We start from the raw sequence: 22208 nt of genomic DNA on the forward strand, positions 1-22208 counted from the left end.
AGCAGTCCTCTGAATTTAAAGGGTTTTGTGCAGCTCTAATTTGTTCCTGTTCTAAGTAAGTTCCTTTAACTTGGTTTGTGTGTTTTATTGACAGCAAGATAAGCAATGCTTGTTGTCAAATAAGACATTTATTAACCAAAGTGATTTTTTTTCTCTCCCCTGTATCTACTCTCTCCCACCACACAAATAATGACTTAACTATCGGCACTGTTTTCCAGGTCATTTTTTTTCTTCATTCCCACCCCCCCCAATACTATGAATACATATCCTTTGCTTACAACAGGGATTTCTTAAGAGCCTGAGAAAAACAATTTTCTTTCTGACCTCTGAACTACTATACAGAGCAAATATAACCCACCTGTCACAGATTCTGATCTGGAATGCTCTTCACTGTCCGAATCCTCCAGTAGGTCATCACTGAAAAAAAAAAGTATGAATGACACCATGTACACTGTTGCTGCATTCCTATTTTTAAATAAATTTAAAAAAAAAGGTAAAAAGAATCAAATGTTGGTTATTATCCTGCGTTTCTTTTAGTCAGCATTGTATATCCATTGCTGAATGTCAGACACTAACATCATGATTTTTTTTCCTCAGTAACTGAGCCAGTAGACTGGCTTTCAATTTGCCTCATTCTACTATTGTATTCCCCGTAATTCAGACATAAATTGAATGAAAATAAAAGCCAGTTCTCAGAAATCTTTCAGACAAACCACAAAAGCAAACAAACATTCAATACTTAGAAAAAACGCCGACACCTTCTTCAAAAGTTGCTCAAAATAGTATCTGAAAGGTGGAGCTGCCAGACTGGTTTCCAATTCTACCAAGCAATTTTGTACCTAGCCCAGAAACTATCATGGTTCAGGGTAGTCCTGTTCCACTCACGTGTACTGACTTTCTCCCACAGCACAGCAGCCACCAACAACCATCCTATGAGCATTCATTCCATGGTTCAAAATACCTGAATAGATTTTGACTTCCTCAGAGCCCCTTCCTTAAAGAAACAGTATACAAAACACCACTTTGCTTTAAAAAAATACTACCAGATGAGTCATGTTTTCATAAAAGCAGTTTCTGGTCAAGATCCCTCTTGAAGAGAAACAGGCCATTCAGTAGTCCTAAGAATATATGAAGCTTTAACCCATCTGGCTTTCCTAATAGAAGAAAATGATTTGCTATTACGAGACCTTTTCATACAATAAGTACAGCAGTGCCTTTGTACCTTCAGGTATAATAATTCTCAGTACCAGTCAGATTGCCACATTTCAACAAACCGGATGCTTTCTCCTCAGGCCCAAGAAAGAGAGTCTTTTTAAATTCAAACCTGATCAACCTTCACTTGAAGACAGCAATGATTCAATACTTCATCATCCAGCTTCCCCTTGGGTGGGAAAGTGATAGTAAACTTCATAAAGATTAAGTAGAGTGGAAGATGCTTAGTCTTGAGTAGCACCATTGTACTATCCATTAACCACCTATTCAAAATGGCTTAATTCTTTAACTCTCCAGGAGTTTACAGCCCTAAAGCTACAGTCAGAGCCTAAATTTCAGCAGCTGTTAGTAATGATTGGCTGCTAGGCCTACAGACAGCATCCTCTAATGCTGCCCACGTTTCTACATATGCTCTTCAAAACAGCAAGCTTCATATTTGCTCTTTAGTACTGTAGGAATCACACCAAACTTAAAAAAAATGTTTACTCCTGTGTGTGCAGCAGCACTGTTACTTTCTGATACTGATTTTTAAGAAGAAACATTCAGAAAAAAGAACCCACAAACACCTTTTGTCCTGAGATTTCCAATAATGATTCACTCTTTTCTTTGAGTTTTATTAATATGAGAAAGGAGTTTCCAGTATCATACTGTAAGAAGCATAAATTAAAGAATATTGCTTATTCTCACATGGAACTAAGTGTCAGCGCATACTCTAGCTTGTTTAAAAGCTTGTGACAGGACTGTCTCATCGTTTAGAGTCTGTATGCATGCGTTAAAAGTACAAATGAAAGCAATTCCTACCACATCCACATAATTTATTTTCAGAATGACATAAGCAGAAATTAAGGAGAAGCAATCAGGAAAAAAACACATTCTAAAAGCCTGCAAGTACCCTTTGCTTTCAAAACCTGAAATACATAATCCAAAATTCAAATGAAAAGCTGTTCCTGAACTTGTATTCCTTGCTCTCTTCTGTCTCTGGAACATCAGCACAGAGCAGCAGTAAGATTTGGTATCTCTATTAGTGGAGATTAAATAACTGAAACAGTGGGACTAAAATGGAACTAGCTTTAAAGATGGATTTTTTTTTTCAAGTTTTGAACTGTGTACAGACATATAAGGATTAAAAAAAAAAAACTCCATAAAAAAAACATACTGATCTTATATTTCACAAAACATGACTTAACTGAACAATATTTACCATTTACAAAGCAGAATTTCTCACTGCTAATTTTTTAGAGTGGCATACCTGTCTCCTTCTAATTTTGGTATATCTGAGCAGCTAGATGAATCTTCTAGCCATGCTAGTGTTGGTCTCCTTGAGTCAACCCCTGAGCTCTGTTCTCCTGATAACATAAGTTGCTGCACAATAGCTGGATCATATGCATTGATCTCAAATTTTAAGTGGACCTGAGAAACAACAACAAAAAGCAGAAGAGATCTTTGATGTGTATCAGGACATGCTTAATCACAAGTAATCAGTTAATAAAAATTAGTTATATTGTATACCTTCATAAGTTTGGAAACATCCCATATGCAGATCTTTCCTCGCTTTGTTGCAGCAGCTAGAAAATGAGGGCAACTTCCAGACCCAAAGCAGGCTATTCTGTCAGTGCCATCTGTGCAGGGAAATTGTGCTGGACTTGTTGCCAGTGTGACTGAAAGAGGTACATTCTGAGTGTGCTCACCCTTGACAAACGGGCAGTTTGGGGAATGTCTCTCATGTTCAGACCTTTTCATATTAAAAACAAAACATATCAAAATTGATTTCTTACTTTGAAAAACATACACGTCATATACAAACTCAGCCCTTGAAGCCCTGTAACTGAACCATTTGAACCGTTTTGTAGTCAAATATATAAGAAATTCACTAAAACATTTTTCCCTGCTATTTCTTAATAGCAAACTGTATCAAAGCCACTGGTCTTTGTGTCTGGGTAGTCACATTCAAATGGAAGAATCTGTCCCATAAAAATCATACATCTGTCCTAAAAATCATACATCAAAAAAAAACTTCTACAGACAGTAGTTCGTCACATTACCATGAATTAAAAAAAAAAAGCATACATTAGAATTCCAATACCATGAGGTATTATTATAAGTAGCCTTAATAAGAAGCTGCAATATCCCATTTTTATTTCTATACCCACACAAAAATTGAAATTGAAAACAGCCCTAAATGACACATTGACCTAGAAGCATAAAGAACACAACAAACTTCTAACCTTGATATATAATGAAGCAGAGACAGGACAAAGAGCAATTACACTACTATAAAATGTCTGGAAATTAACAAGGAAAAGGAGATGGCAACTGTGAAACATCATGTTAATAAGGAAAGTTTCCAACAAGTCAGGAATCTGATGCGCTGAAATAATGATTATAAATTACCAAATAGCCATGACAAAAATTACATTAAGGTCCCTTTTAAATCAATATAAGGTCCTGTATTTCTGTCAATATGCACCATTCTAGCTGATTCAGGAAACTAGTAATGGAGCTTACAACTTTATGTAAAAGGCAAATACGTACTGCATGGTTGCTGCAGTTTAAGAACTTGTGTTCTTTTCACAGTTGTACAGAAGACTGGATTTAGAACCATACAAAGAAACGTTGGCTGCCATCTTTGTCACAAAAAAAATTTAAATGAAATAGCAAACTAGAATTAAGAAATTTAACTGCAATTTCTTGGGTTTTCGTACCATACAGAAGTTTGACGTAGCACAATAAAGTATTTTGTGATTAGTCCCATGAAATCATTCTGGAAATCCATTCACATCAGTGTAACTTCCTAAACTCAGAAATCCTATCAAGATATGCAGACCTTTGTCCTCCAGATTTCTAACATCTTCAACATAAACCTGTCTACTTCAAATATTATTGAACTTACCAAGGTTCATCTGTAGGCTCCCAGCATACCAAACACACACTACAGGTAAAGCACATGGCTCTGTCATCTCCTGATGAAGCAGGCTATAAAAATAAGAAGGAACACTTGAAATTCATACAGCTATATAACACAAAACACTAGCTAGGTAATCAAGTCCACTCCTTCTTCTAGTGGCATAGCAAAGCACAACATCAAATGTATAAAAGGACAAAAATTACATAAAGTGGAAATATTTCACATAAAAAATTTTGATACACAACATTTCTACAGAAGAGATCCAGAAACAACACCTGTCCAAGCCATTGATTAAAAGCCACACAGAAATAGATGAGAACACAAGTGAACAGCTTCACTATTAAGACATTTTTTTCTTTGGAGAAAACTCATAACGTTCAAAAATTCTGCTGAGCTTCAAAATTTTAACTGTACATTTGCATGCTTGTAAAAATACAAGTTGAAAAAACATTTCCTATTATGTCTTCAATCTGCTGAAATATAAAGCATTCGATATCACTCCTCTGCAAAGATGGTTGTTACAAGCTGAAGTGACAGAGGAAAAGAATAGAATTTTCCATTCTCTTAAAACTTAGCATTTTCATGACTACTTTTCAAGTCACTGAGATACACTTGGGAACATGCAGATATAATTCTAACATTTTTTTCCTGTATTTTCCCTCCTGAACATGCTCTTTTCAAAAGCACTTCAGAAAAACATTATCCATTTGCACCTATCAAATGTTGCGGATGACATAATAAGACAGACAATATGGATGTCAAACAACATGCACTACGTAAATCCATACCATACATAAGTATTTAACACATTTTTTATATACGTGAAAATAACCTCAGAAAATGAAAAAAATGAATAGGAAAGAGTAGTGGAGTAAAATGTTGAGGCTGTAGTATTCAGTAAGCTCAGTAATTTAGTAATGTGATCTAGGACTGCTGTTTGTTACAATATAGTTTTCTTTAAGTCCCCCTGGGAAAATGTAGTTAAAAAAATCTCTGACGTCGGGCTTACTGCTTTTTCTGCTTCACTTGTATTGTAAAAAGCAAGAATATTTACTCAACAATCTCATGAGGAGAAAAAGAGATGCTGTGTAACTACCAAGTTCATCTTTATTGTTGTTATTTAACTCAGATTTATCTGATACTTATGAGCTTTTTATATGCTTAAGTTAGAACAACGTTTTCTGTGATCTATACAAGAAAGAAGCAACCTCAAGGCATGAAAATATGGAACAGCACGAAAAAAAGAGCTGAATGACATTTTTTTCATTATGCTTTCTGAATTATTTTGGAAATCCATTAAGGAAAAAAAATAAAGTACTTTTCTCCTCCCCAAATCGTCACTTAGGAGACAAACACTAAGAACAACAAAACCTTTTACCTGGTGATAGAACCCAGCTTGAGCCATAGGATCTGGCTGTGCCCACCTATAACCCACATGAGGCCATGACGTGAAAGTCTCCCTTCTGTTAGCTTCACTATACATCAAAGACCTAGAAAGGCAAAAAAACCCTACATTATCCAAAACTGCCAGTCAGAATAACTAAACAAAAACCAACAAAGTAAACTAATTATGAGACATTTTCAATGCTTTAGCAACTGTTAGAAATAACACAGGTAGGTGCCTGAAGTGCCTCAGCAAAAGACCAAAAGCAGTACACAGCAACCCAGAGGCCTTAAAAGTGGAATAAACAAAATAAGCTCCTGTGTAACTTACTTGGCCTAACTGCCACAAAGCATCAAATATCCAGAGTTTCTCTGCATTTAAGGAAGATTAAGAATCTAGCCTAACAGAACTCCTAGAAAATGTGTTGGTTTTTTTTTCTATTTTTTTCTCATTTTTTAAATGATGACTACTGTAGAAATTTGGGTTTATCAACTGAACAGGTAAGAAAATACATATTTTAAAATACCCCAAAGGGATATTTTAAGCTTGACTGAATACACGCAGTACAAACTTCCCAATGTTTGTCACTCACTGCATATTGTAATATTTGAAAATTACAGACTATTTAATCACAAAATCTGAAATCCTCTGTAAATGCAACACCTACAAGGAAAATAAGCACCATTTTTCCCCACCTTCCCTGTTTAATTTCAGTGCATATCTCTCATCTGAAATAGCACATAAGAAACAGCTATCATCTTTTGGTTTTCCTTGACTGAAGTTCTCCAGTATCAACCCACAATTCACCATCCTGCACAGAAAGGTACATATGGCTGGAAGAACTAACACTGTTCGATGGAAAAGTGCCTCACTTCTTGCTTCTTCCCCTCAGTGCCAAGAGTTTCTTGCTGCCTTGCAAGAGAATGGATATATGAAACATTTCCCACCAAGGAAGTAAAGTACTCTTTTAACACCCATTAAAGGGGTGTCGTAAGTTGACGTTAAACCGTCTTCACAAACTGACCTCAGAGAGCTCTAACCAACAATACAATATGGCAAGGTAAAGGTAGACCTGGAGGTTTGGGGGGGGAGGTAAGAGATGCAATCACACATTTTTTTTCTTAATTATTTGAACTGTAACATATAATGATATACTTGCAAAATAGTATTTACATAGAAACTTTCAAGAAGGCATTCATTTATAGACTTTGAAGATTTATCAGTATTCTAACTAGTCTCAGCTTATGAAGGTTAAAATAGTAGGTTACTCACTTACTTACACAATATCACTTGGATCAGAAAGAGATGAAGCAACAGTCTATGAGGTAAATTTTCTCTGATCCCAAACACATAGCAGGTGACTAGAGAGTTCAGAAGTTGCATTTACACTCAAAGGTAACAAATTCCTAAACTTTATCCTCTAAAACACAAAGCAAGGGCATAACTCCTTCCTGCATGAAGGAAAAGGAATTGATTTCATGATGTAGCATAGTGTGTATGCTCTAACTTTGGTAGACAAATGTGTGCACTCTGTGTTCAAAAGAGGCATACATCAGCTCTTAAAGCCATGCAGTTTCTGAATATCTTAACATTGCAGCCTCCTAAGGTTTATAATACTAGCTTACATACAGCCAGTAACTCCAGTAACTAGTCACGTGCACTATGCTGTCCAGCAACAACCATAACTAAACATTATGAAGAATAAAACATGGATGAACACAACATATTAACATGTTATATATAGTACCACCTGGGGACCTTAACTTCGGGCTGCATATGTCACCTTTCTGAACATGTATTTTGGGATTAAGAACAAAATGAATTCATCTGACGTGCACTCAAGTCAGAATCCAAACATAAGCCTTCTGGTACTCAAAGGTTTCTCTAAGTTTAGTAATAGGTACAGTGCGTTTTGCATTAAACAGTTGATTAGCTGTATGTGTAAGAGCAAGAACATACAGAGCAGGACTAATTCTTCTTTTTTTTTTTTTTTTCCTTTCAGCAAATAAGGTAATTTTGGAGCTTATTCTGATCCAACTAAGGGGTCAAATTCATCATTTATTTTGTCTTAACGTACCTGTCCACAGATCGACCAGGTCCCACACCAAGTTCTGGTCGTGCGCTGGGTAAGAGGTAAGATAACCTATCCATCACAGAGGATGCTACAGGTAAGGCAGCAATATTTTGATTTATCTTCTTGAGTTCATTTACAATGGCACTGGCGACAGACTTCAAAACATGATGAGGAAGGTGGAACGTAACCGTTGCCCACTAAATTAAGGGGAAAAAAAAGTGCCCAGGTAAATATATTTTAAGATTTTAACATCTACACAACAAATAGTTCACAAAGGTGTCAAAAGCAAAAACAAATGCACGTATTGCATTCTTTCATGATTTCAATTGCTTTAAGTAATACAAGAACAGACACACAAAAGCAGCATGGACATAATACAAGGAAATTTAGTGTCTTCAAAATGTTAAGCTTAGTACCCTGTTAGTTTCTTGCTTAATAAGTAAAATTTCACTCAGAAGAACTAAGGAACACATAATACATTTCATCCTCTCCAAAATAAATCCATTGCACTAATTCAAGCACTCTGTATGCTTCGATAATGGTATGCATGCAAATTTGAGTTGGGAATCCATGCTAGACAGTAGGAAAACAAATTCTCACCTTTGCAACTTTATGATTTGCTGCTGTTTCATGTGAGGTATTTTTTAAACCATCCTTCAGTTGTGTGATGAATAAGTCATATCCCTCTGTGCTAGAAACATCTACTTTTTCTATGCAAGCAGATAACAGCTGCTGAGCCTAAAATGCAGATGTGCAAGAGCAGTTAGCACCCACGTTGAATAGCTACAGACGAGAACTACAACTGTTCTGTTATTCTGGGAAATGCACTTTGGCACACCTAGTTTGGTGTATGTTATATCAGCATAATCCCATAGAAGACCCAAAGTTGAGCAAGTAGTTCCAGATTTTAGTTTGTAGCCCAACCAATGGATAAATATCTGCAGTAATTTCAGTAATTATTGCAAGTTCCCTCAGGTACTGTATTACCAAATGTTAAACAAGTCAGTTACATAAACAATTAATACATCACATATGAAAGCCAAGCAAAATAAAATCACGTATTACCCAGGGCTTTTCATTCAGAATGATTCATTCACTTTCAGGGACAAAAAATGAGTCCACAAGTTTTGACATTTTTCTGAGTATCTTTATATATAAAGAAAAGTAACAGATGATACAGAGCAAAACAACACTGTAACAAAATTATCATAAATTACTTACAATGCTAGTATAATAAACTAAGTTGGAAAATGAGCCAGAAAGAAATTGGCTGGTTTTGAAATCTAGAGAACTTTTACAACTCAGAACTAATTGAACTAGAAAAGAACACTGTAAACATCCACTTATACAACTTCTTTTTCTTCCATGTCCCATTTGTTTTTGGTTTGCCCCACCGAGCGTTAGTTTCATGTCCACAGGTAAGATTTAAAGGTACACCTTTTGTGCCAAGCACAGAGCATTCTGTACCCGTTGTTAAGTAGGCTACATCTGAAAAACAGTCAGGAACTGCTCCAAACAGAATGGCCAAATGGCCGCTTGGCTACAAGCTTGTGGAGCTCAGGGGAGAAGAGCAGAATAAGGCCACTCAGCCCCCTTGCTAAGCCTGTGTCCGTTCCTCAGATTTCCATGAAAGTATTATGTACATCTCATACTTCACAAATCTCTCACAGAAGATAGAAGGTCAACAGATGAACTGTAAAAGTTGATAATTTTACAGTGTTCTAGGGAGAAGTAAAAACAGCATAAAGGCAATACCACAACTTGTCAATGTCGCCTATTAGAAATGCACACACAACGCATTGCATCACCAGCAGACCGATCTTAAAGAGCAAAGATTTGCAGAGAAGTTCTAGACTAACAAAAAATAAAGACTCTTGCTTGGATAAAGGTTCTTAACCTTCCTGTGATGAAGGAATTGGACTGATGCATTTGAATGATGTTTAATATCGGCTAAAACTTTCTGAGGTCCACATAACTCCTGTTTACAATTAAAAGTAAGATCTGAAGACTGCTAATAAAATTCCTCCCACCTTACCAATTTGGTCCTCACCTCTCCCAGCCTGTTCCTACCAAACTATAATATTTTCCAATTTCTCTCTACAGCAAGGACCTTTACAGAGAAATGCTACTATCTTAACCCTGAAATAAGGGCCTGCAATTGTTTCTTTAAAAACAAAAGAATCTTTAGCTAAAACTGATACAAACATAGTTGGTATTAAACGGTGAGACTACAAACCAATGACAGCAAAACTTAGAAAGGAAATGCTGACCTGTCAGCCTCTTCCTATTTAGCCACACACACCGAGATTTCGTAGGTAACCACAAAGGGTCTAAAATTGATGCCAGTGGCAGCAAATGTGAGGAACCTGAAAAGGTCTCTGCAGAAACCTCTGTGAAGTAACAGTTTATTGCTATTACTCCTACTAAGCACCTATTATTCAATACTCCAAGAGCACAAAAATGTCTGAAATCATTGCACAGGCTAAGTTTTTGTTGGTAGTGCATCACTCAGTAAAAATTTATCCCGTCCCAAATTGGAAATTGTGCTTTTCACAAAGTGCTTTAAAGATTCAGAATCCGGATCCAGTAGTCCAGGTTTTTTTCTTGGTTTTCTTTTTCTCTTTTTTTTTTTTTTTTTGGACTGTATGTACTAGTCTTAATATTAGCATTGGCAGATGCTCTATGCTCTTCCCAAAGAAAGAATTCGTCTTGCTTATAATTTGAATTGTTGCACAGACCTACATCCCTTCTCTATTACACAGGTGAACGCTACTTTTCTCATCACCAAAGGCCTTATTAGCTATCTTGTATTAGGTAACATAATATTAATGTACATACGACCTCAGCTAATAAACACTTCACTAGCTGAAATTAAACCAAGCAACAAACCTGAGCAATACACCTAAGGGAAAATGTATCACTGTAAGGGAATCAAACGGATACTACATGGTTGGTTATATTGTCTCAAACCAGGTAGAATCACAAAGAATGTTACTACAGCTGTAGGGGTGCAAACATTAAAGGGAAAACCATTTTTCAGGGAAAAAAAGTGTTTTGTTTTTTTCACATCAGGCCAACTGACCTAATTAGAGAAATTAAATTCCAACATTAACTTTTCACATGTACCAACATCATATTAACTGCTCTTTTAATTGACATTTTTTCCCTGAAAGCCTGTATAAAAAACAATCAAAAAAGACCAAGGATGCTAGCAGCCCAGACCAACTTTTAGAAGAGCATATACCATACATAAGCACTGACAATGCTCTGGAAACGAGTCCTTATTTCCAATCACTAAAGTTCCTTTGTTTGAAATAATGTGCTCCTGATGAGGCAAGGCATCATTTGTCTGAGATAGGAATAACCACAAGAAGCTATTGCTCTGTGATGGCCAATAGCTAAAAACCTTAACCATTACACACTGTTACTAGCACACTAGAAACTCAGGGACAAACATATGGTTTCAGTATTTCTGACAGAGTTATTTACATACTTTTTTTTCTCCTGTATCTTACCTCTGTAACTGGCAATTCAAGCTGAACCACGTCATCTTGTTTTGAAACAGGTGTTTGCAGAGCTGTGTCTAACAATAAGATGCCATTGAGATCTTTCCTACATCCTACTGCATAATCGTCCACAAAGATCACTTTATCCACAGCAGAAATATACTGACATTTCACCCGTCCACCTGGTTTAGCTGTAAAGCGAAAGACAAAAAAAAAGGTCTTATTAGAAAACAGCTTTTATAAGAGACCTATAATATCTGTTCTGGAAAGTAATGTAACGCTCAAGCAAAACCTCTGCCTCCCAAGATAATCAAAACTAGCATATTAGCTACTACAACACCTTTCATCAAAGCTTCACCCTGTCTCCACCTGTACATCGTCAGAGACACAAGACAGATGTGTTCTTCAAGACGTTAAGGTAGTTTATTTCTGCTCTGCACTGCACGCACGATGCCAGGGAGAGGTCAGCGATGTCTGCCGGGGGTGGCTGTCAGCAGATGTAAACAGAGGCTGTGGCAATGGGCACAAGCCCAAATGTTTAAACACTCGATGCTATCACATGTCTAAGGCTGGCTGGATTGTAAAACTAAAGCTATGTAATACGCTACCTGTGTAGAAAGCAAAGTGCGTAAATTCATTGAAAATGTAAGCTGCTGCTACATAAGCAGGCTGTAAGCATGTTAAAAGCACAGAGACACACCATGCAAAGGGCAAATCTGAAACCTCTGGATGGGCAACATAAGAGCTCTTCGTGTTGCACAGGAACAGGAGTTTCCTTAAATTTTGCGTTAGGCAAGTCCTGTCCCTGTTCTCTTTCTTCAGGCACTAGATGCTGTTTTTATTACAAATAATGAAAAAAACATAATTTTGGTAGGCAGCATCCAGATAAAGACAACTACAACCCGAAATTCTTTCATCTTCACGCTCTGATACAGATAAACAGAAATTAAACCTTCTCAAATGGAGGAAACATAAATCTGACCACACTGCATTTGTGGCATCCTCTCTCCAAAACAGTGCAAGAATAAATGTCAGCTGCCCCCGTCACCAAATTTTCTGAAACAATGACTCATGCATACTCAAAATATAGGACACAAAATACAGGCCTTTGTCTGCGTGAAGTATACTCAGTTGTAAGCATTGCTATAGAAGTCAGAAACACTTGAAGAGCCACAGAATCACTCGATAGCTGAGAAGCTGTTGGTCCTACCTCACCTTTAAAACAGGGTCCTTTTGGCAATAGGCTGGCATTCCTCGCACAAGAATTTCTACAGACAACAGAGCTGCAGGCAAGGAAGTAAGTCCTTCTACCGAAAAACAATGGTTTCTACAAAAACTCAAATATAAGTTTTAACTTCTTTACAAATACTAGTCTTAACGATGTACTGGGAAGTATTATATAATTAAATGAAAAGTATCTGCCCTAAATGAGAATCCTTTGTAGATTAACACAGAGTTTGCAGTCTGTTCATTGTTATCCACGTGCCACATCATGACAGATCACAACAGGACACTTTCTTTAACCCATCACTTCTCTCCTCTTCTTTTCAGAGAAGATGAGAAAAGCAGCTCACTTTTTCAGGCAGTGCCAACAGCACAACCACTTCTGATTTCCTGTCAACCACAGGGGTATGGTCATGCTCTACGAGCATGAGTTAAGCAGCCTGTAGGAGCCCTGGTCCCATATGGCTTTTAAGGCTAGATTTGTTTTATTCTTAAACCATTTTTGCAGAGAAGATAAAGAAATCTCCTGTCTGAACCACCAACTGGATAACAAATACCTTCTGTGTAAGCAGTCCCAATTTTACAAGACAATGAAGATTACTTATGAGGCAGACAACACACCTAATCAACACACTATTTTTACTGTTATGAAACAAAGCAAAACTTTCTAACTACAGCCCAAGTCCCAACAGCTGTGATTCTCACAGGGCTTCCGAATACTTTGGTTATTTACATGCCAGAAAGACTTTGGCTAAACTATCTCTAGAACGTTATTTACGGTTGGCAGCTGCATTTTATTTGAAGCACGTAAACCCCAAACAAGCTACGTTAATCTAAGCCTAAGAAACTTCAAGGAAACGATGCCATCAGTGTTTAGCATTGTTCCAAAAGTCAGGGAAACACATTCTGCAGTCATCTGGCTTACTACGTGAGTAGCCTCTGAACTGTTGTACAACTCTGCTTTTCAGCCTTAGCACAAGCGGATAGCAGTTCCTCCCAACACCTCTGGCTTAGCTGTCTAGGATTAAAACCACCACAAATCACAAAGAAATTGTTAAGCTTTTTGTCAGTTCCTTTAAGGAAACCTGGCTGCTAGCACACTGGAAGTGAGATCCCAACAGCACATTAAGTTACGGTATGTCACCTACAGCAGCATTAGAGCCAGTGACCTGAAGAGCTGAAACCAAAGCAAACAAACTACAGATTGCAGAAATGAACAATTTGAGAAAGGGAACATTCCCCTCCACCTTCCTTGTGTCACACAGTACAGAACAGAGACCTGCAATTTCCTGAGCTCAAAAATCTGACCTAAGAAAAAAATCTATTAGAGAAAACCAGCTTGTCTGTAGGATACATAAAGATCTAAGCAACTTCTATTGTGCCCCCTTGTCTGCAGGCATTACGATGAACCAAACCAAATTTGGCCTTGCTTTTCAAGGAGTAGAACTAAAAAGCTTCTCTCAATTTCTCTGCTTATAGAGAGTTTTAGCCCCAGCGAGGCTACGGCTCAAAAGAAAGTGGCTGTCACATGAACACACGTGGCCACCAACATGAAGAGATGCAGGTTACTGTTGAAAGTAACACCTTTTGACTTCTCTAATATTGCAAAAAAAAAAAAAAAAGTCAAGCCACCTTTAAGACTGCTAGCCAGGAATTGCACTAAAACATACAACAGTTAGTAATTCTCTTGACAGGACGCTCCCAATGCACAGCACGCAAAAATAAATAAATAAATAAATAAGCAAAACACAAATAATGTGTAAGTTACAGCCAAGTAGGACTTATCTACAGCTATAAAGTGAGAGCATGCATGCATCATAGCACTGATTTCATAATGCCAAGATCCAAGGCCAACCACCTACAGGAACATCCATCACTTCTACCTATGGATGCAGCAAGGCCTTTCGACTGGGAACTCCAAGTAATATTTCTGGAGAAATACAACTCCTGTCAGCTCAGCAAAACACACTTTATGTGCACCGATAACATTTTTCCCACTTCCAATCTAAACTAAAACACCCAAACAAGATCCCAGCACCCCCTTCAAAATACTGCAGTCATGGGAATCAAACACATAAAGGTTCAGAGTTCAAAAGCTTTGCCTGTCCTTTTAACTTTGCATCATTAGATTTGAATATCTCAAGCTATTTAAAGGCAAGAGAATCCAAAAACTCAAGGGAAGAGAATGGTACAACTGCGGAAGTCCTTAAAATTTACTATAAGAATTAAAAACAAAACTTTATTTTCCCCTTTGTATCGTCAAGCGTAGATGTAAAGCTTTAAGTTTAGGAGATATTATCACTCATGGTAATAGGCTGTGTGAAACTCTCCTTCCACAAGCCAGGTTAACGGACAGTAAAACTATGCTGTCCTTTAGAGACAAATACGCTTCTTGCCACAACGCTGCTCAGCTACTTTTCACACATTTATCACACGTACCTAGGATTAAGAAATATATGTGTTATCACTTGTAATGATTTTTTTTTTTACTGGGCAGGTGCCTTTCCTATTGCCTCTGTTTCACATTAAAAAAAAAAAAAAACAAAACAAACAAAAAAAAAAAACAAAAAAAACACCTGAACAATCCAGTTTGGAAGTACAGTATCTCACAGGCTACCTAAGTAACGCAAGTTCGCCAAGGCAAGTGTATCACAACATTTACAGGGTGCAGAAGTTCTACAATACAAATAGTAAACAAGTCTTACTTTTCACAAAAACTTGTTTTATCTGTAGAAAACTCTTTTGAACTAATACTATATAAAATCACAATTATGGATTAGATGCAAAGAGTAACATTTCACACAAAAGAGGACAAAAGACAAACCGCTGAAATCGTCTGGTTTAAAAAAGACAAACAAATTTGTCTCTGAAGTGCTCTACATCAGTGGCTCAGAAGGAAACAAAGACCTAGCACTTATGAACATTTGGGAACTCAGTAACGAGAAGATGGATGTGGCAGGACTAACCAGGCCCTAACTGCTCATCACCACTGAATTTAGCAGCTACAGATGCTCTCTTATTCCTCCTGCACCTTCAGTGCAGGCTTCAGCAGAGCTCCGTACCTTCCAGGTCCAGCACCAGCCCGATTTTCTCCAAATGTCACCTCAGCAAAGCACTCTGCTGCCACCTTGGAGACGCCCCGTGGGCCCCTTCTTTCCCCAAACAAAAACATTCTTAAACCTGGGGAAAGGGTGGAAAGGAATCTACTGGACAGAAACAAGTTGAAGTTACCATTTTAGACGAATGAAGTGGACATGCTTAAACCTCCTTCTTTCCTACATGAGCAACATTTTCACTTTTAAATTCCACCACTTACTTACACCTCTATCTGCCACATCATTGGGAATAGCAGTCCAAAATGAATGAACAAACCAAAAACACATTTAGAGCTGAAACAGGAAAAAAACACTAAAATTGATCTCTAGCAGCAGGAATGCTAAAGGAGGCAGAAACACCCAGCTCAGCATTGCCAAGTGCCTGCACTTTATTTGCAACTCCAGCATTTGCCAAAATTGGATTTTGTTAATCAAGAACAAGACAGACACGTGACTTACAGTTTATCTTTTCCTTTAGCTACAAGTAGGACAGAATTGTTTCAGTATCGGTTTCATTGTATGAGAGCTGGTTTTAATACTTCTTGTTAAAGGGGTGTAGGAAGATGCGTGACCTGGGCCAAAACATGGGAGGCTGTCACAGGAATATTAACTAGAGGTGTCTGATCAAGCAATTCATGACAGAAGTTAACACTTAAAAGCTTCCGGATGACAAACAAAACCCCACTGCGACAAGGCAGTTCACACCTCTCAACCGGTAGGCTTGCAGGCATGGTCCTCTTCTGCTCTGACCGAGTCACTGCTGAGCTCTGTGCCCACGCTCTTCATGTTGTTTCAGACCTCAGTCTAATGCTACTGCTGTCCTATTTACTACACAGAATGCAAGTGCTCACCGAATTTCGTGCCATTATACCTCAGAAATAATTATGAAAGATTTCACGAGGCAGTCTACGATCCTTCCTGCTAACTCAGGTAAGCTGTGAAAAGTTACGTCCCTGCAATTCTCCTGGAAACATGTCACTGGGGACAGCGTCCTTTTCGCAGTTTTTCTCCAAATAAAAACCATGATTTTCAGTAAAGATATATTTGGGAAATTTCAGGCAAGTTACACAGCATCCACATGGACTCAGAGACAGGCAAAGAACGCTTTGCAGTTCAGCACCAGGAAGTCCCCATGCTTCTAGAGCAGTTCCCATCACAGCATTTCATAACAAAACCGTTGCCAGCCGAAATTTTTACCACCAGTTCCTCTTTTTGTCACTAAAATGGCCAGAGGAGCTGAGTTCACCCATTACGTACCCTGCAGTCTCTAACAGGAGAAAACAGCTCCGGTTAAGGCACTTTTAAAGCTCCAGGTCTGTTTGGCAGGAGCAGGTCTAGCTGCTTTTTTCCCCTTTCTTTGTCCAAGTCCCAAAACTGTAAGGAGCTTCCGAAACACCAAGCTGGCGGACTGCTAGGCCTGAAGCTGGGAGTTAATGATTCAACATCAAGCTGGCAGACAGCTACGGGTGGCGTTCAGCAAAGGTTGATAGGGCTTGCTATCTCCATCGGTGACCTGGACGATGGAACAGAAGGCACCTTCAGCTCGACTGTGATGACCCCAAATGGGAGGAGAGAGGGAACCGAGGGCAACTGAGGCATTAGAAGGCAGGGCTGCCATTTAAACAGACCTCAAAGAGCCAAAGAAATGGCTTGACGGCGATCTCATGAACTTCAGCAAGGACAATTCAAGGTCTTACAGGTCTAAACTCGCCACACAAGGGATCACGGGGGCAAACATTAGTAGCTCTGCTCAACAGTTTTGAAAGCACATGCTGAATACCACGTCCAGCTTTGGCCCCCCAGCTGAGACAGCACACCCAAGAGCCCAGTGCAGGGGCTCTTGAAGGCAGCTGGGGAGCTGGAGCACAGCACACGCAAAGGAAGGCTGAGGGAACCGCGCTTGCTTAGCCAGTAGACAAAGAGGTTTAGAGGAAATCTAACAGCAGTCTTCCATTGCTGGAGGAGCAGTTCAACAGTAAGGTTGGAGTACTGAATACCGAATGGAGTAGCTTTCTCTTTATGACACTGCTTTTGTGGAAAGATAACTCTGTACACAGGAGTAACCAAACTGAATCGGAGGAAGGATGCACATTTTATCCAAGACAGTGCTCTAAATGAAATGTTTAGTAAATAATTTAAGAAAAGGTATACATACAACATGTTCTTTGGCCAATACCGCTGTGATTCCACCTAAATACCTAGCATCCACAATCGTCTGTAGCCAAGAGTTGCATGTTGTACTGTTTCTAACGATTGGTTTAAATTGGGCACCTAATCATTTCTTTTGGTGCCCCCCAGATCATACTGGAAGAGACAGTTCAATCCAAACTTACGTTTTCCACAAATCCAGAACTTTGAAAACCTCTCTCACACTCTCACCTTCCCACCTCCAACTCCCATCACCTTTTTTGGGTTGAATATTCACTGTCTTGCATACATAACCCACTGCATGCCTTACAATTGAAGTTCTGTTATACGCCTTTTGAGTGAAAATATCAAAATTGCACATGTGACAGCACTGAAATGCACTTATATTCTCAGACTGGTTTTTGTTGACTTCTCCAGTAATTGCTTATATGATCGCTGCTGAGCATTTAGCTGGCATTTCATATTTCTAGCGCAAGTGCAAGATCTCATTCTGTCATTATGAGTCAGTTCAGAGTCCAGTACACCAGGCTCCAGCTCCACTGAATTCTTATGAGGACTTCAAATTAATTAAATGCATTCTCACAGGAGTTCTTCTCCTGATAACTGCTTCCATATAAGAAAGCTGAAGTAGAACAGGCTAGATCCATTAGCGTTTAAGCTATATTTACAAGTGGAAGTATTCTTTAGGATGAAATTTCAAATGCTACGTAAGAACTGGCAAAAATGAAGGAACTTGTACATTTAAGACAACTATTTGCAGCATAAGGATATTTGAACATGGTGACTAAACAAGTTGAACTTCAGTGTCACTGTAAGGGGGCATTCCCAAAGGTTAACTTAAGCCTTGGAAGACTGGTCTTGCCATGCTCCTTCAATGGGAAGCAAGCTCCTCCAAAAGTTCAGGGTACGGCCTTCTCCTGTGTTATTACCTGGAGAGGAAACCTAGGATTGTTTGTTAATTCTGGCTTACAAAAGCTACAGAAAGCTGAGCAGAAAAAAATCCACTATTAAAAGGAAGCCTATCTAGCAGTATCAGGTGCCATCATTTACAACACAACATGGATCTAGGATTCAGTAGAAGAGAGGTCAATTGAATCTACCACAACATTTCTCCACAACACCCAAAGTTCCTTCTGGCTCTCCAATAAAACCTTCCCTATCTTCCCAGCACTGCTTCCCTGCCATCTGCCCAGCTTCCTAATTCCCTAACCTTTCCCAACTCTTCCCCGCTGTTACCCAGCCACTTCATCGCATTTCTCCGTCCCATCCCACACCCTCCCAGCTTGACCTTTCTTTAAGCAGTTTTTCCTGCCAGTTTCTGTAGCCTGTTGCCCGGTGAACAGTTTATCAAACTCTTCTTCTACAGCTGCCAAATGCTCAGCTGGGACCTTGGTTGCTTCACTCAGGTCAGGGAAGTGCAGCGGACCGAACAGCTCTCCCTCCACCAGCTGCAGAGCAGACCAAAGCACTGCCTGGCCAGCAGCATGCTGTGCAAGCCTTCACTAACCTGCACTGGAGGTGGGATGCACGTTTCCATGAATGATACTAACATTGAAGACTACTTACCTGATAAGCATATTCCCTCCTCCTCCAAGTAACACACAAAAAATATCAGTAAAACACTCACTGAACAGCCTTAGCAGATACCCCAAGACATTTTTAAGCATAATGATCTTTATAATTATGTGACAGGTAAGTTGTTATTTCTGTAATTTTACACTTTTAATCTAGGCAGTAAAACAAAGGCTGGCCTTTTTCCCCCTTCTCGTGCATCATCCTTATCAGCAGAGTGCTCTTTCCCCTAACACACATGCAAATCTTCAAACAATGTTTTGCTTATACCAGACTTCCCGTCTGCTTTTTGACTAGCGGTGTGCACCGGGGCCTTACCAAATCCTGACAGCCTTCCCACGGACAAGGCAGCAAAGGCATCAGGCCAATACCAAACCCAACATTTGACTCCACCGAACCCAAAAGAACCTGCAAGCGTTGGTATCCACAAGCACACCACAAATGGAAGAGCAGAGGGCAACGGCTGCTCTTTCTGCAAGCGTCCACTTGGTGCTAGGCACTCGTCTGGTGACGGCAAGCAGTCGCTGCAATTAAGGGAGCATTAACTATTTAAAGCACAGCTTTCTAACGGCAGAAAGCAATACTGGGGCATCACTTAAGCCCCACCAGGAAAGCGAGCTGATCCACATGTAAATTTTTTATTTAAAACTACAGAACTGGTGAGCAGCTACAGATCCCAGGGGAACAGACGACACGCAACGAGCTATCTCCTAACACGCCCGGGCACAGCATGATACACTCAAAGGTTGTCCCTGAGTCCGCATGGTTGTAAACCTTGTCTCCATTTCCAAGACATCCTAAAGAAGCATTTCTGAAGAACATCATACTGTTCAGAGAGAATTAAAGAATCCCTGTAACAGTGAGGGTAGACAGCTTTGCTTCCTGATTTGAAAGTAACTTGGAAAGAAAACCTGAACTAACAGGTCAACGCCACACACAAAAACCAGACACAATCATTGTTAAAAGATCAGCAGAAACAAAGACTGCATCTACAGTCTAGGACACATTTTTCTTATACTCTGTGTTACAAAATCCTTGATGTTTCGTATCACTACAGTTACAGACACCAATGCAACAGGAACCGTAAAAATATTGTTATAAGCTGTATTAGCAAGGACTCAGAAAGGTGTTCTTCTGAGCCAGTCAGCTGCTAGGCAGGACCAGTTATAGCGCAGGAGAGTCTATCAGATCCAGACCATTGAGTACCCCAGCATTCAAAAGAGCAAAAAGATAGGCTTTCTAAGATGAGCAATCCAAAGCAAAAACCTTCTTCATGCTGCCATTACTTAAGGTCCAACAGAGATTTATCTGCTTGCTTTCATAACGTTCTGGACTTGAACTGATCAGTTCTCTCTGCCAGGACACATTTCTTACAGGTTTCTTCTACGTTTTGCATAATCTGGTGTATGACATGACTGGGAGCTGAGCTGTAGGGTTTGTCACATAAGCATATTAAAAGCTGTCCTGACCAAAGACGGACCACAATCGGTTCTGAGGTTGAAAACCAGCATTTTGCCCGGGACATCTCACATCAATCAGAAATACCTCAACTACCTGAGACGGAACACAGCAGGAAGGCAAAGTTCAAATCCCAGACACAGAGCACAGTCTCTCTCCTTCAGGTCAGCTAGAAGTATTTCAAGACACATCTTCCTGCCTGTAGAAGATCTTTTTCAAATCCATTTGCACAGGTCTAGGAAATTTTTGATTTTCTGACTTTAAAGCATTCTGAAACCTTTACTCATACAGCACTACTGCTGCGATGACAGCCATGAATCCATCAGCCAGAAATGAATAATCTGTCAAGTTTTGCTCTCTTGTCTGGCAACATCGCATACGCCTGCATCACTGTTTGTTGTTACTTCTGGATCCCTGCAATAAACATAGTAATGTAAAAACTCCTTTAAAGACATGCAAAGAGATCTCTATTTTTATTTTATTTTAGCTTCTGCAGAAGACAACCCAGATGTGTTCCCCCAGAGCTGGAAGTACCAGTTGACAGCATCTTGACGGTCTGGCAAGAAGCGTGTCAAGTGTGACGCCCCCTGATTAAGCTAGCAAACAAACGGAGCGCGTGGTGGTCTACAGTCATTACTGGTATTAAACACAACTCAAATCTAACAGTTCTCCTGTTCTGCTTTTTCTAGTGCTTAAGACTCTTCGTGAATAACCTCAGGATCACATACATCAATGGAATGATCTCTCAGAGAAACATTCTTCCCAGATGAGCATTGTCAGCCACGTCCAAGCACACTCAAAAGCAAGGTGGGCCGCAGCAGATCCCTAGGTAAGTTGAGCAGTGGTACTGCGGTGAGCTTGGAACAGCTGAACTGCTGCTGCTGCTGCCTGCAACTCCTTCAAGCCTAGAACGGGACAGCAGAGTATCCCAACAGGTTCTTCCAAGAGATTATACAAAGCGCACACTCCTTCTGTGATTTCCAAGCTGTACTGGGTCTGTACTGCAAAAGAGAATCTTTTCTTCTTGTTCTGCCTCCTGTACCACACGGAAACGAAACAAAAAGAAACAGAACAGGATATTCCCAGAGGGATTTCCAAGGCTCCATATTTCAGAGTAACGCAGCTGAGGACAAGCAGCACTCCCCAGCTTGCTGCCACAGACGACCCTTCTGGGCTGGGATCTATTTCCTTCTCAACTCTTCTGTAGGAGGACCGGTGGCTAAGGGGCTTCTGGTGATACCGCAGCCTCTTCTTCCCCTGCTGGAACTGCTATATATACGCACTGAACAGATTCTGTCCTGTATTAAGCACTTGGATTCAGAAGTCTGTATTTTGATTACTTTGAGGGACTCTGGAATAATTTAGAAGACTTTAGCTATGAAACACTATGCATTTTAGCAAACAAGGTTCTGAAGCCATTACTATGACAAATTCATCCCAAAAAACCTACAGAAACCTTCAAGATGGTGACTGCCCATCAGCCAGTACATTCCAGTTCCTTAATGGGTTCCTGGTCAGGCTTCCCTGGGAATTACAGCACTCTCCCAGTTCAAGCAGTTTTCTTCCTTGATTTGTAAATTTGTAAATAAAAGGATCTGATCCATCAAACATCTCTATGGACACTCCGAGA

General features: G+C 39.4%; 1 protein-coding gene across 8 annotated transcripts in view; it reads right to left on the bottom strand.

Moving 5' to 3' along the window:
- The window catches only part of BIRC6 (baculoviral IAP repeat containing 6), a 177263-nt gene that overhangs the window by 151374 nt on the left and 3681 nt on the right, over positions 1-22208 (bottom strand). For all 8 annotated transcript variants that reach the window (XM_066993893.1, XM_066993895.1, XM_048047739.2 and 5 more), the window contains exons 2-9: positions 11091-11272; positions 8176-8313; positions 7579-7772; positions 5496-5607; positions 4103-4185; positions 2722-2944; positions 2462-2622; positions 359-417 (exon numbers count right to left, since the gene is read on the bottom strand). In XM_066993893.1, coding sequence (XP_066849994.1) covers positions 359-417; positions 2462-2622; positions 2722-2944; positions 4103-4185; positions 5496-5607; positions 7579-7772; positions 8176-8313; positions 11091-11272 — 1152 coding nt within the window. The remainder of the gene's footprint in view (positions 1-358; positions 418-2461; positions 2623-2721; positions 2945-4102; positions 4186-5495; positions 5608-7578; positions 7773-8175; positions 8314-11090; positions 11273-22208) is intronic.

Source organism: Anser cygnoides, chromosome 3 (genome assembly GCF_040182565.1).
Source record: "Anser cygnoides isolate HZ-2024a breed goose chromosome 3, Taihu_goose_T2T_genome, whole genome shotgun sequence".
NCBI lineage: Eukaryota > Metazoa > Chordata > Aves > Anseriformes > Anatidae > Anser > Anser cygnoides.